At 40.4% G+C, this 14,957-nt stretch overlaps 1 protein-coding gene across 1 annotated transcript; it reads left to right on the forward strand.

Annotated features, from left to right (window-relative positions):
- The first annotated feature begins 437 nt into the window (after nt 1-437).
- Nucleotides 438-14,124, forward strand: LOC112958573 (interleukin-2 receptor subunit alpha-like). The gene is given in 6 exon segments (XM_026052453.1): nt 438-513; nt 9,865-10,047; nt 10,242-10,385; nt 10,692-10,922; nt 13,081-13,128; nt 14,081-14,124. Coding segments are annotated over 6 exon segments (726 nt in total).
- Nucleotides 14,125-14,957: the final 833 nt, after the last annotated feature.

The following is a 14,957-nucleotide window of genomic DNA, read 5'->3' on the forward strand; positions in this document are numbered from 1 at the left end:
AAGGTCCACTGTCATTTATCAACTCCTCCAGACCAAAAGCCACCGTCAGATTCCCATGCAGCCATAAATTCGGAGTCGAATGACTTCACAGAGCTGTTAAAACCTTGCCCCGTTCTCCTGGCCACAACTGTAGTGGAACAGCCCCAGAGTCAGTAACTGATGTGTCAAACCACTTCCTACATACGACGGCACACCATGCGACGCTTAGCATTAAGTATGATTTCCTGGATAAAAGCTACTAATACCTGAACAGAGAGCAGCCCTCACGCACGCAAGCGGAGCCAGCCAGCGCGGCGGTGATTCGGCTGACCAGCGAGCACCAGGTCCTCACAAGGTTTCCTGTGGGGCTAAGTGTGCCATAGACACCTTGTTGGCTCTCCCCACACGAGCCTCTCGCTTCTGAGAACCTTCCTCACCCTCAGCACTGCGGAGAGAAGATGTGAACACATTCCATGGAGCTCAAGTGCCTTTTGATGTGGCTCATGGTTGGATCCATCAAGGCGAGTGCAACAGGTAAAAGACTATTTCTGCATTTTGGGGAGGGAAAAAATATATATATTTTTTTGTGGTCACTCCCAGAGGAGGTTCACAACGTTCTGACTTCTTTCAGGTAAGGAAAGACATCAAGAGCTTAAGGAATTTGTTTTTCTAAGGAAATGAGAGAAGAGGGTTTTGTGCCCACAGACCATCAAGTGGAGACAACCCAGAGCAGTTCATGATAATTTGTTTTGTCTGAGTAATGTATGTATCCTCCAACCCATCACTGGAACGGTGGGTAGATCAAAGCAGCCTTGTGTGCCTTAGGTAGCTCTTTGAGTTTGCTTTTTTTCCATTTTACATGTAACTTTAGGAAATGCAAAAATAGACACCAAAATGCCAATCTTAGCTCCAGAGGTAAGATTCATGGCAATGCTATTAGCTAAAACATAGCATCCAAGCTGACTGTAGGTACTAAAGACACCACGTGCTCTTTCAGCCACACATGCCAACCGATATTACCTACAAACAATAAAAGGAAGTAGCTGCTTCATTCAGCATTTGCCATGGGTTTGTCCTGTGATGAATTGTAATATTGTCTATGTTTGGTTCACTTATTAAGACGAGTGCATGTGTTAAGAAATGGTATGGTGATATATAAGAGCGTTTGAGATTGGAGGGGAAAAATGTTGGTTTGTGGTTGTCTTATATCGTCTATGTGCCATCTATATGCTTATGTCCTCTATGCTGCTTCTTCCTCTGGTGATTTCTAGATATAGTGGTAAGAGTAGATAGAGCCTAAGGGAGGATTTTAGATACACAGATACTGTTACTGCTAATGGATCATCTCTAGCAAGGGTGCTAATTTTACAAAGGTCGGAGTGCCTCCAAGAGGGATTGGATGGCTTAAAAACAATCAACTGCACTAATACTACCCAGGAAAGATCTTAATTTAAACCATGTAGGTGGTTTTATTCTCATTAAAGAACTTTGCCCATAAATGCTTCATCTTTTCACCCATTTTTGCAGAGCCAAGTGAAATGCCAGTGCTCACAGCAGGTTTTTTTGAGTGCTATATGAGAGAGTACCACTGTGAGATGTGCAGCCAGAGATATGTAAATAGGATCGGTTCTGGGATGAGTCAGGTCCCCTATATCATGCTCTCTGTATTACTGTACCTGGGACACATTGTGAGAATTCTTGCAGGCAAGTATCGTTTATCAGAAATCTTTCTGCTTTTTGGAAAAATTGAGAGGTGTTAAGCAGTTGCATGTTATGCTATTTGATTTAATTCTTCGCTGTGTGAATAAATGCATACCATTGCATTCTCTGTGCCACCAGGTTCTTCCTCGCTCAGCTTCCTGTATATATTTTGAATGTCTTTTTCCAATATTTAAAGGTAACATTAATATTGCTTAATATTAATTAAATCAATCTTTAAACTTAAATGTCAAATTCAGTATTATTTGTTATTAATTGAAATTGCCTGATTATTAATATTAAAATGCATATATATAATTTCTCTCTGCAAATAGCAGACTGAGGTAGAAATACTGCTTCAGCCAATTTAGGACTTTTTATTTTAGACATGCCTAAAATATTGTTGCTGCAAGACATATTGGTTTTATTCTTTAAAGGGACATAGAAAAGACAAGAAGTCCTCTCTGTTGAAGAGAACAAGGCTAGATCAAGCTCTGGTCAAAAATTAGCTTCATATCTCTCTAGTCCAATACGTACAATGGTATTCATAATATTTTTCCTTAGCCTTTTTAGCTCTTCCCAATATTGTGAGTTCAGGGTTTTTATTTTTAAATAATCCCACCTAGAAGTTGTTCGGAAGATCGTTTATGGACAAAACACAATCTGAAGAATAAATATCTCTAAGAGAGGAAGAAAATAAAAAGCCTTTTATTTTTGGGCTGAGGGCAAAGTCTTCTTCTGCACAACTGGGGAAACTGAGGCACGGGGTGATCGGTCATTTAGGAAAAATTAAATGGCACCTGTTTTTCTCCAGAATAGCATAAGATTATTTCATGTATTCTCTGCATAAGAGCAGTGCTTAGAAGCTTCAGGCATGGACTAGGTTTCATTTATGCCAGGTGAGGGGCAAGCACAATCTTACTATTCATCTTACCAGAATCATTCAGAACACTGAATAGATTTGCAACTCAAACCTGGAAAGCATTCGAACTCACAAAGGAAGGAATTTCATTCATTTGGATTTAATTCACACAAGATGGGCACCAGAACATTTAAATGAGAGGAATTTCTTTCCCATTATACTTGCTTATGAGTGCTCGCTGCCACGAATTTGAAATGCCGTGCAGAATAAATTCAAGTTGTCATTGTGCCTCCTGTAAGGTCACCCAAAGAGCAATATACCTTTATAAAACCCCCAGTTGTAGTGGCCTCAGCGGCAAAGTGACAAACACACAGCTACAACCAAAAAAGAATGCTAAAATTGCGATCCTGATGGAAAAAAAAAGCAGGGTGAAGTTCTGGACAGAGTCCCTGCAGTATCTGCTTTCATCTTGAGATGGAAGAACTGTTTCAGGCACGGAGGATATGCCACCATTGAGTATTCTCTCCTAATTTCATTAGTGCTTTTATCTCAGCATCACCCATAACTGCAAAGACTGTCTTCCAGTCTCCTCTTCATATCCCTGCCCAGTCTTTAGGTAAATTCTGTTATGTCCTTTCCTTTCATCTTTGTAAAAAAGTACTTCTTTGGCTATTCTTGGAAAGCACAGCTTTGACCTTGCTCACTATTGTTTTCATAATGTTGGACTTCTAGTCTCCTTGTGGTCTTCCCTGATCTCCATCTGAAGCCTTTGCTTCTCCTCTTACCCTAATGATGTCTTCAAATCATGGCTTTTGGATGCTTTCTATCCCTTACTTCCATCTCCTGACCCCAATTCTGAATCTTAGAACAATTCTGCAGTCTGATTCACCAGGTTTTCTCCACATCTTTTTTCCAGGGCTTCTCCAGAACTCACACTTACAGAGTCCTTCCATGACCTTCTTTGCTCAATTCTCCCTTCCTCAGCCCCACCACACTAGCAGCACCCTGTCATCTTTGCTGCCTTTTCTTTATGTTCCTCATTTCTAAGGTGTGAGCCTCCATACAAGGAATATACAGCCCTCTTTATGTGGCAGCATGCTACATGCAGAAGCATCATCACCACTTAGGAACAATTTCCATAAAGATGACACAAAGGATGACACTGAAAAAGTTCAAGCCAAAGAAAAGGATTTGAAGCATCTGCTGCTGCTTAAAAAGACAATTTTCTTTCTTAATTATGTGTCTTTCCCTTTAGATGGAATTACTGAAGAGACAAGTGTTACTGAAATTACAGATGTATGTAAAATATAGTCAACCTTGTTCAAAACTCCAATGTCATGCACCAAAACAAAGCTCTTCACAAACAATATTTTCAAAGCCAGACATTGTGTGCTCTGCTGCAGTATTTACCTTAAATGAATTCAAGCTGTGTGGCTTTACCACAGAACCAAGAAGATTCAAAACATCCAATAAGAAAAGAATGAGAAAAACAAATGTCCCCATCCTCTGTTTTGTACCTTCTCTACACTATGTTTGGGCTAATTTTCATCACTTTCCCTCACTCATCAAACACTCTCCATCTTTCCTAACTTTCCTTCTTTCAATTCTAAATTTGCTGTCCAAGTGCCCATCCTGACTTCTTCGTCCAGAACAAACTAAACACTCATCTTGCTCAGCTTCAGCCATCTGCATTATCAGATTGGACACCCTTCAAAGCCAGTGGAGAGAAAGCAGCATTTTTAGGATCATCTACCAGTTTGCAGATAGCCCCTGCAAGATGAGATGAATCATGTCTTGTAAATCCTTTTCTAGGAACTACATGGGGAATTTAAACAGCTAGTCTGTCTGTGGTTGTCTGCGTTTGATCAGATGAATCTCATGTCATTGGCACTTCATTTAGTCTATGTGTTATAACAAGGGTGATCTGGTGATGGATGCATTTAGTTGCATTTAGTAGGAGGGAAGACTGATACTCAGTCAAAGAACAATTGATTGGGTCAGTAAAAGATGCAACCTCTTAGGGCTTCTTGGTGGTAAACACAGAAAAGTAAGGTTTAAAATTAAATGACTGCATTACCTAAACCACACTGGTTCCTAGTGTGGGTATGTAGCGTTATTTTTCCAAGGCTGTCACTGTAGCTACTAAAGAGGGAGGTGCCTACAGCAGTGCTTCGGAGAACAAAAGTTAGATGTCTCCTATTCCCTGGAGAACTCTGTCCAACTCCAGTCCTTACAGGTGGAACAAAGAAGACCGGTTCTTTGGGCTAGAGTTGTGCTTGGGAACTCTCCCTCAGAGCAAGAAATCTTAGTTCACTCTCAAACCAACGCCGGCCTTGCTCTTTGAAGAAACATTTAAAAGTATAGCACATTTCACTTCATTTTATATTAGATTCCACAGCAAATGTCAACTGCAAACAGCTGGTTGGTATGAGTGAGCCAAGAGATGAGAGGTGCATCTCTTCTAGCTATAATTTTCCATTTCCATAAATTTCCACCGAAAGCCAGCAGATAGCTCCTGCTTATTCACATTCCAGCTTATTTAATACTGACTTTGCAGCAGAGGTAATTTCTAGTACCAGCAAATTCAGCAGACATTGATCTGCTGATCACTGATCTACTAAAACTAGTTTTCATCATAGGACATGCCCCTTCTCCACTGTTAGAAATATTAAAACCCATCTTCTTATCTCTTCTCCATTGTTGTTTTCATGAATTCTTGCGATTTTATTTGTACTGTACTTCTGTTAGTTAAATTGTAAATCCATTACGACTAAGATGATTTAGTCTCTATACGGTCTACAAAATAGCTAAAGTCTCTCAGACAGATCTGCATAAATTTCCAATCTGCACCTCTGCTTCACAACTCAGATCTATTGTGGGCTTACAAATCCACAGAGACAAAAGCCAGCATTAATCTAGGAAGTCTAGGTCTATTAGTCTAGGAAGCAGGCTGAGGATGGGAAGGAAGCAGGCAGAGATACAGGTAACATTAACCTACCCTTTTGGAAAAAGTTTTGAAATTAGAATAAGTTTGTTACCCGTTGAGTCCAGTTGCTGGTATCGATTCCTTCTCTTCACCCATATCAGTTTTGTCTTCAAGATACGCAGTTTATTTCGAGAGCAGCTAGTTTCTGACTGCATATGAGCCCCCAGGGTGCACTCTCTTTTCAGGTACATCTGGAAGAATCTTCATTTTGAGACAGTTTGGTTTCCTGGTATCTCTGAGGAAGAGTTATTTTCATTTCTGAAGTAGTCAGGTGCATGAGCTGCTTGTTTCTTCCACTGCTTCTAATCAAATCTACAGAGCAGCCAGTTTCCTACTGCTCCTTTCAAACCAGCTTTTTATTTAGGAAAAAAAAAAATCCTATTTTTGCATCTGAGAGTTTTAACTTTACATCAGAACAATGTCAAAGTTGGTGACAGAGTCATGAGACAGAGGAAATTTTGTCGTGGCATGACTCATTGCCTGTCTTTACCTAATACTAATAATACCTGTTAGAAACTTCTGATCCCTTACCTAAAACTAGTCTTCCAGCTCAGGCACTAAAGAGAAATAAATAGGTGATCTTCAAAAATCCTAATATTGCCAGTACATCCTCTGCAACCAAAGTTTTGCTTGTCTTACTTACGTATTTGAATGGGAAACATCAGGGAGAAACCCAAGGACTGAAAGAATTGATGGTGACTTAGCTAATAGTTTCCTTTCCCCTCAGCCTACACAAAGACATTAGGTGCTGAGAGCAGCCCAAAGCTTTGTGTCTGCCCTTTGGGGACAGTAAGTGGTGGCAAGTTCAAGGGGATTCAACTGGGTAAAACACACGTGCAACAAGTGATGCTCTGTTTTTCAAATTGGTCCGGGCACTGAAAGACTGTTGTCGTAATTATTGTGAGAATTTTAACAGTTATTTTGCATTTCATTGTAAAGCCCTTCATTTCTACAGCTTAGTGGAGTTCACCTTCCGTAAATTTTGTGAGACACTCAGTTTTTGCCCCGTCTCTAAGGATCGCATGGCTCGCTCTGTACAGCCAATCATCTCAGCCTTCATTTCTTGTATGTATGGATGTGTTGCAACGGTTTTGGAGAAAGGAAACAAGGAAGGCAGCTGCAACGCAACAACTTTTTAGGCAATAAATACAAATCAGAAGAAAGTAGTCTTATTAAAGGAGAATTAAGAGTCTTTTTATATTGTATAGTCATAATGCTGAGGAGAAAGTTGCCTATATACTGCTATTGCCTTTGTATGAGATTTTCTGAACTTTCAGGCATTATTAATAAATGAATTTGCCCATAGGCAGATATGCTTCGGTTAACTAGAAATTATTGAACTCAGTACAAAAGTACCTAGGTAAAATTCAGGGGTCTATTTTAGCCATGAAATCATGCAAGTGATCTGAAGCTTCTGACCTTCAAGTCAGGTGTGGCTAAACAAGAATTAGAAGGGAATGCAGCACAAACTAGAATTTTGATTCTGGAAACCTGATAAAATGTAAGCACATTTTCCTTTATATTTACACATTTTCCTTTGTACTGAGCACGCTCTTTCATTTCTGTGCTCTGGCAGAGCCAGCCCCTAAATGTTACCCTAAAAGAATAGATGATGTACTAGATAGATAGACTATCAGATAGAATACCAGATTAGAGACTACACAAGTGTATCACAGAAGCAAAAATGACAGAATTGCCATTTAACCTTCTACCAGGCATCAGTGGCCAAAAGCAATTAAGCTTCATGTAGTACCTGTCAAGAACTCGCACAAGGCAGGGCATAATTCATGTGCCCAAATGTGGACATGCTAGGATATTCTGCCAGATACCACAAGAGAAGATCCAAAATCTACTTTTATGTTATATGTTGCACAGATTTTGGTTGTCTGTTACAAGTCCCCTTCTAATTTCTCCATTCGCTGTATGATAATATTTGAAAACAGCACCAAAATTTCTGGAAATGCATTAGAGACTAAAATCCACTGATACACAGGGAAATGAGAATAACAAAAGGAGAAAGACAGTTAAGAGGAATAATGACACTGGCTACCTTGAAATGTACATATTTATGCAAGACAATTGCAAGTGTAAGGGGCACCACATAAGTAGCCCAGAAGCTGGTGACTTCCATACCATATGAGTGGGTGATGAAGCTCTCATTAAAAAGAGAAGCCAATGCTTTGAAAGAACATGTGAGTTGATGAGTTGAGCAGGTTCTTGAAAATGGGAATAAAATATTTGATGCAACTGTGAAGGAGTAGACATCAAAAGAATGAAGTAAAAAGAAGGACATAATGGTCTTGATGAAGTCTAAGAGATTCATCTTTCTGAATGGTTGCTGGAGTCAGGAATATGATTGTGAAGGCCAGAAAAGAAGATATTGCCATGACTTATGTGTTAGAAGACAGGACGTTGAGTGACGTGGATGGAATGAAGAGACTGGACCCAGGAGAGTTGAATACTAGTGTGACTGGGGTAAAAGTCGGGTATTTTTCACAATACCCCATGCACATCATCTCTCTGCATTTCTTATCTGATGTGTGTAAGTTCAGAAGAACCCTAACTTCATTTGATCATTGATTAAAACAACAGTTGCCCTTTATGATGAATAGTCTAAATGCTGTGGGTTTTCTTAAGAAGACAGTAAAGAGTTGTAGGTTTGAATGTCTCTTGCTGAGATTCAGATCTGCAGTCTGCTTCAAAGAAGTCTTTTGAAGTCTTGAGGGAAACATGCTTTTAGCTCTTAGGGAAAGTGAGAGTACGTGCTCACAGCCTGCTGCTAATCTGATAACTCTTTAATTTTAATCACCCTGACAGTCTGTGGTAAACCATGTGGTTAACTATTTCGGGTACAGTAGCTTCTGTCAAAGCCACAGTTTGATGCAGTTGAGGAGGTAAATCCTTTGATAACACAAAAATATAAGGGGATTGAAATAGTCCTTAAGCAGCTTAGCTGTTAAGCAGCTCACAACACTTTTCATTGGTGCCCTCTTCAAACTCTGTGACTTTTATTAAGTGGCGAGATAATAAAAAAGGAGAAAGGGCAGAAAATATCAAAGCAGGAAAATGATGGGTGATTCTGAAAGGAAAGGGCATTGCAGGACCAGGTCTGGAAATCATTGATTGCATTACTGGCAGCAAGGCATGGCTTTGTTTCAAGGAGAAGGCAGCTTGGGAGTCAAGGGCAGATGCCACTATATGAACAACTATCAGGAATTCACAGTCACTCTTGATGGTTGCCAAGGCTGCATTAATTATGGTTACAGAAAATGTGAAGACACAGGACACAGAAGACACTAAGAAATTTTACTCATAATAGCTGTGACTATTATGCATAAGCTTCAAGGGCCATGGATCATGTACCCAAAGCTCCTGAATGCCAGTCCTGATGCAAACGGAATGTTTTATCTTTGAATTTCTCAGCCTTTAGACCTTACATAATCATTAAATAGTGCTTTCATCAGCGTCTGCGTCTTCAGCTCAGCTTCTGCTGACTTCTCAAGTGCACTGAAATGATCCAACTTAATTCATTCTAACTGATTAAGAAGTATATTTAGATGTGATTTGCTAATGACACGATGCTTAACGTCCTTGTTTTGGGGCAAGTTATATTTAGGTTTGCAAACTTATTTCACAGTAAGCTTCTCTTTGGCGTGTTCATTCTGAACTGCAAATCTATTCGTCTTTTAGCTCACACCTTCTGAGGGTGTGAGCATCCCTCTATTAGGAGGAGGATGAAGCTGAATTTGTACTGTGCATTAGTTCAAATGACCACAGGTTCATTTCAACCAGGCTGAGTCACAGGCAGACCCAGGTGTTCAGAGCACATGGTGCTGTTACCTTGTGGCTATGCATTTCCTCTTCATTTAGGTGCCTTTTAGATACCCCACAGTCATGTCTGTCTTGGGTCTGAGACTGTCCCAATTGATTGCTCTAGGAGCTATACACTTGGAGAGTTCTTTAGAGAGAAACTGGAAAGTGGGAATCATTTCCTACCCAGCTTCAGTGTTATGGCCTTAGTTCTCATATATAACCTCTTCAAAGCAGCAGTCACTGTGGATGACAGGAAAACTTGGGTTTCACTTGGTTTTCCTCTGGGCCCGAATTTGAACTTTCTTAGGGAGCTTAGATGAATCTCTTCAGATCCCTTTCTTCTACCTCTCAACATCACCACCATATATGAGACTGGTTTGATTGCAACCCTTTGGTTGAGAGCATGATTTGATCATGGATACTTAACTGATCTCTGGGTATGATCTGATACTGATGAGACAGAAAATTGTAGGAAGTTCTTGGTGAGTAAGGCAGATGGTGTCATATTTATGGGTTTTGTTTGCAGAAGAATGCCCATCTCTGCAGAGAACTGAATTTGCTGATGTTGTTGAAGCATATCCATTGGGGACCAAACTCTATTATGACTGTGATCAAGGCTATAAGAGAAGAAGTGGGCACTACCTGGGAATTCAATGTACGAGTACACACGGGATTGCTGATTGGTCATACAGGGACTTTGAATGCATTCGTAAGTAATTATTGTCCTTTTAATGCACACTGCAGCACTGTTTTTCCAATGAGTTAATCATTATAAGATGCCTCTGGACATTGCTATAACAAATGATCTTTTCTGTTTACCTTTGCATAATAAAGCTTATAAGGGTTTATACTATAAAAGTTGAGGTGCTCTGACTTGGATTTTCTGCTTGTCCTGTAATTCAGCAAATAAAACCTCTCACACGGACAAGAACATTTTGTTGTCAACGGTTCCCACGGTTCTGGTAGACTCTCCACAGAAGCCAGAAAGAAAAACACAGAGCCCTGAACCTGAGAAAAGAGAAAATATTCCAGCAATTGACTGGAAAGGTAAGGTGGAGCCCATGTACTATTGCAATCTTACTCTGCTCATTTCCATGCAATTTCCATTTTGGAAATTGCACCTTCAGGGTTTCTTTTTGTTGTCATAAAGAAAGGAAATCTTGCTATAATATCTGTTTTGTTGAACAAGTAATCTGGTGTAAGCAAATGACTGCTTGATATCCTCACAATGAATTAGGAAAGTTTGGTATTCCCTGCTTGTCTATGCCTCCTACTAATACAAACCCCTTTCACAAATGAAAACCAAAGGTTAGATCTACCTGCCTGACTGTGTGCTGCCTCGTGGTTTCACAGCTTTCTGTGGGATGCCCAAGGCCTTTCCACATGCCTCTTTAAGAAAGAATAAAGCGTATAGCGTGGGGCAAGTGCTGCATTTCAAGTGTCAGAAGGGTTATGACAAGCGCCCTCCCACCTCGGGCATCCGCATATGCAAGGAGGAGAATGGCAATATCATCTGGACCCCCCTGGACATTCACTGCACCAATGACAGCAGCTATAAGGGACCATCAGAGATTATTGAGTCAGGTAAGATGGTAGTCCTGGCTTCACATCATGGCCATGCAGGGGCCAGAACCTTCCAGCTCTGCACATTGGTGCAAGGAAATAGCCTGGCTGGGCTATGGGGTGGAGAGATTTGTGTAAAGTATTTTCGAAAATAGTGTAAATAAATAGCAAATAAGGATAAGAGAAAGTGTGATAGCCATGTGGAGTCACTACTAAGCACCCATCTCTGAGCAGGAATGAACAAATATCTTGACTCTGTATGTCTATTGGCTCTGGGTTAAGAACTCACTTTTAGGACAACACCTTCTATGAGGGCATCTCCCCTAACTCCACACTGCACCAGTTCAATGGAGATCCCTCAAAGACACGTGGAGAGAGACCAAGTATCTGTGACAGCACCGAGGTTCTCTGGGTTGCAGGCAGAGCTATTGCAGATGGTAGGACTCAACCATCCATCACCTCTACGCTTCTCAATCTTGCATTACTCTCCCAACCTCCCGCAAGGGAGCTCTGTGCCCCATTTCATACAGGTGAAAGCCAATCCCAATGGTCTGGATCAAAGCAAGCTCTTTAGATGACTTGATCCTACCAAATGAGAGTGTCAGCCGGACTTAGGCCTTTAAGGAAAAAATTATCTTGTGGCACTGTAGACATCTACTGCTCAGACATCTGCATCTGACCTTGAAAAACAACACAGAGAAGCAGATGTGAAAGGTGCTATGTTAGCTGCCCTGTTTAAGAGGTGTGGCTTGGGATGAGCTGAATTGCACCTTATAAGGACCTGTTTCTCCCAATGGCTAGGACAGAGCCCAGATGACTATCTATCTTGGAGGCCAGTTCTAGGTGAGAGGAACACCAACCCTTGTGACTCATAACCGCAATGCTATGGTGGAGCTTGGCCATCTTTGCCTCTAGCTGCTATTCTGACTGCAGAAATGAGCCACATTTCTCGTAGGAAAAATTGTCAGCCTTAACTGAGAATTTCTCCCCTTCTTTGTAGATCCATCTGTTTCCCAATGGTGTCTAGTTCAGAGTGTTTCAGGTATGGCAATCAATCACAAATTGTTTTTTGTTTTTTCTTCCTCCTGAAAGGTAATCGTTTTTTTGCCATTGCTTAGCCCTATCAGGATAAAAGTTGTATAACCTATTAAATGGTCAGAGATTATAAATAGTTGAAATATTAAAATTAGGATGATGAAAAACAAATTAGATAAGATGATGAAATAGGACTTTTTTTTGCTTTGACTTCTGAAGGACTATAATTCCCATCTCCTGAAGAAGAAAAGAATTACACACACTCAAATCTAAGCAAATTCATTCTTTGGAATTAGGGGGAGAGAGCACTGGAACAGTCTGCCCAGAGAGGTTGTGGAGTCTGCTTCCTTGGAGATCTTCAAAACCTGCCTGGATGCCATCCTGTGCCCTGTGCTCTGTGTGTCCCTGCTGGAGCAGGGAGGTTGGACTAGATGATCCCTAGAGGTCCCTTCCAACCTCAGCCAGTCTGTGATTCTATGAATTAGAGCTCTAAGAATTTATTCCATCATTGTATTGCCTTCACTTCATTACAATGTGAGGTCTTTAATAAGATTTAGATAAGGAACAGATTTTCCCTTTGCTCAGTTCTCCCCTGAGCACCCAGCACCAAAGGATTTATGAAGAGACAGTTCCTATGGGATCTTTTGTTGAAGACTTGCCAGTATTTTATATTGACTCATGCTCAGAGCTTCCTTTTTAGAATAAGGGAAAAATCTAATGAACTTCAATTTCAAAGAAATTCAAATAATTTCTTGCTATATGAAAGTGTTATGTTGAATTTCTGGGGGATAAGATGGATTTGAAGCCATGTTTCAAACCCTAGCCTGGCACTTGAAAGTCATCCTTCCCTCCCCAATCTCATGCGAAATAAAGATGCAATCTCAATTCCGTTCCCTAGAAGATACAATTCACTTTATGTCCACTTAATGTTCAGCAGAGCAGCAGATGTGTTTATATCCAGTCCGGAAAGGTCAGCTGATGGCCAAAAGACAAATCTGGCCATTATCAAGTCTGCTGTGCAGGGGAAGACCTCTCCGACCCATCTTGGCTCTACCCTCATCCCTGCTTTGGTTCGAAAATGAGCAGGCTCTTCTGTTAGAAGCAGTAAATAAATGCAAAATCATGATTTTCTCTCTCTTTGTAGGTACAATTCATCCCTCCTTTTCCTCATCTCTGATACAGCTAGTGACAGGTATGCCATTCTCCTAATTGCACTTGGGCTTCACCTCATCCCTCACATCAGTGACTTTGCCTCTCAATTTGCTGGGCTCCTGAAGAGACCCACCTCTGCTATAAAAGCTAATAAACAAACTTCAAGGAACATCAATGCCCATGTACTGGGTGAAAAGTCAGTAGAGAAAATGTAAATAGAGTCTGTTTAAGCACTCAAGCTTTTATAGAGACCATTTTTTTTTTCCCAAAGGAAATATGATGAATATAAGAGCAGATTGTGATGACTTTTTTCAGATCAGTAGATCAAAATGTAGCTTTATAATTGGAATTCTGTTTGAGTTTTGTCTCCAAAAGTTTGTGTAGATTCAATGAATAACTTTAACTGGAAAAAAATTAGTAATAGTTTAAATGCTTTGTTTCTTTCACATATTCAAAGAGGTTGAAAAGGGTGAGCAAATAAAATATTTCCTCTCAGATAAACTGGTACATTTAGATCAATCTGAAATGATTTTCTACTCCCCCTTCCCTGTCTTCAATTCAACCTTTAGCTGCTAAATTAGAAATAGTCTCTTGCTCTGCACATGTTCAAGACTTCAAGCAAAGGCTCTGGATTCCAGCTGGAGCCTGCTGACATTTGTAGCACACATTATAATACACAGGAATAATGGAGCGAGATAAAGGGAAAGGAGAAATACTGAAAGCTCTGCCAGAAACCACAGCATCCTTAGCCCATCACCATTTGGTCATGGCTGCTATTAATTTCCCAGAGCATTGCTCTTTTTTGAGGGTGTCCTATTTGCCCCAAGGAGCAAAGCAATGGGACGTTATGGAAGAGGTATTGCCTCTTGGCGTAGAGTCAAGGTGAGATCCTTTTTTCCCATGTTTTTCCTAGTTGGGGTAATCATAGTAATTCCTAGGGAGCATTACAGATAATGCCAGGTGCTAACTGTGCTGATTTTGTGTTTTAACAGCTATCTTTTTTGTTCTGCTTATCATTCCTGCCATCTTTCTGTGACTCACCGAACAAAATATATGGTAAGTAGGAAAGAATCAAGAGAATGTTAAATAAAAATAAATTAAAAAAAAAAAAATTAAAAAAAAAAAAAAAATCCCAAGCTATCAACTGCATCAGGCATTTTGATACTGCATTGTCTGGATTTCTTACTACCTTCATGGATATTAAGTTATTAAGTGAATGTCCCTAGATTTTGGATCATTTGGTTCAGATATAAATTGGAACACAGGAAAAGGAGGATTCAGAGTTTTTGAAATTAAATTGCCTTGTCCTTGCCAAGGTGTAACTGAGAATGACAGTTCAAATACAGGGGGGAAATGAATCCAGTGAGGAAGTTAGGGTTAATTATGCAAATATGTTGGTTTCAGATAGATTACACAATCAGTGTTTCTCTTTCTGCTTCATCTGTGGGAAGTCTGGTGGAGCATCTGCCACCACAAACACATAGTTCTTCTCTCTTCATCCTTCTGATTTCTCGGTCATGTCACGACTGCTTTCTGCTTTCCTATTCTTTCCTCTTTGCTAATCCTCCTCCATGGTCCCTGGCTAGTTATGAATGGGCTCTACTTCTCCACTGAATTTTCTTCCAAAAGGAGGAGAGAAGGAATCTGTGGAACCACAACAACCAGTTTTCAATAGGGCAAGGTGACAGAAAGCATAGATGCCACTTTGAAGCATATTTTAGTGATGAAGGTGGTCAGCTGTGCTGCAGGTTGCTGAGGCTGTTGGTCTGAACAAGACAGGCCAAAAGTTATCAGGAATTATATATATTTCATTGACCCTCAGGTGACAATGAGACAGCTGATCCAAGAGGTCCCTTGCAGCCATAGGGT

This window comes from Nothoprocta perdicaria, unplaced genomic scaffold, assembly GCF_003342845.1.
Source record: "Nothoprocta perdicaria isolate Ctin4 unplaced genomic scaffold, notPer1 scaffold_89, whole genome shotgun sequence".
In the NCBI taxonomy this organism is placed as follows: Eukaryota; Metazoa; Chordata; class Aves; order Tinamiformes; family Tinamidae; genus Nothoprocta; species Nothoprocta perdicaria.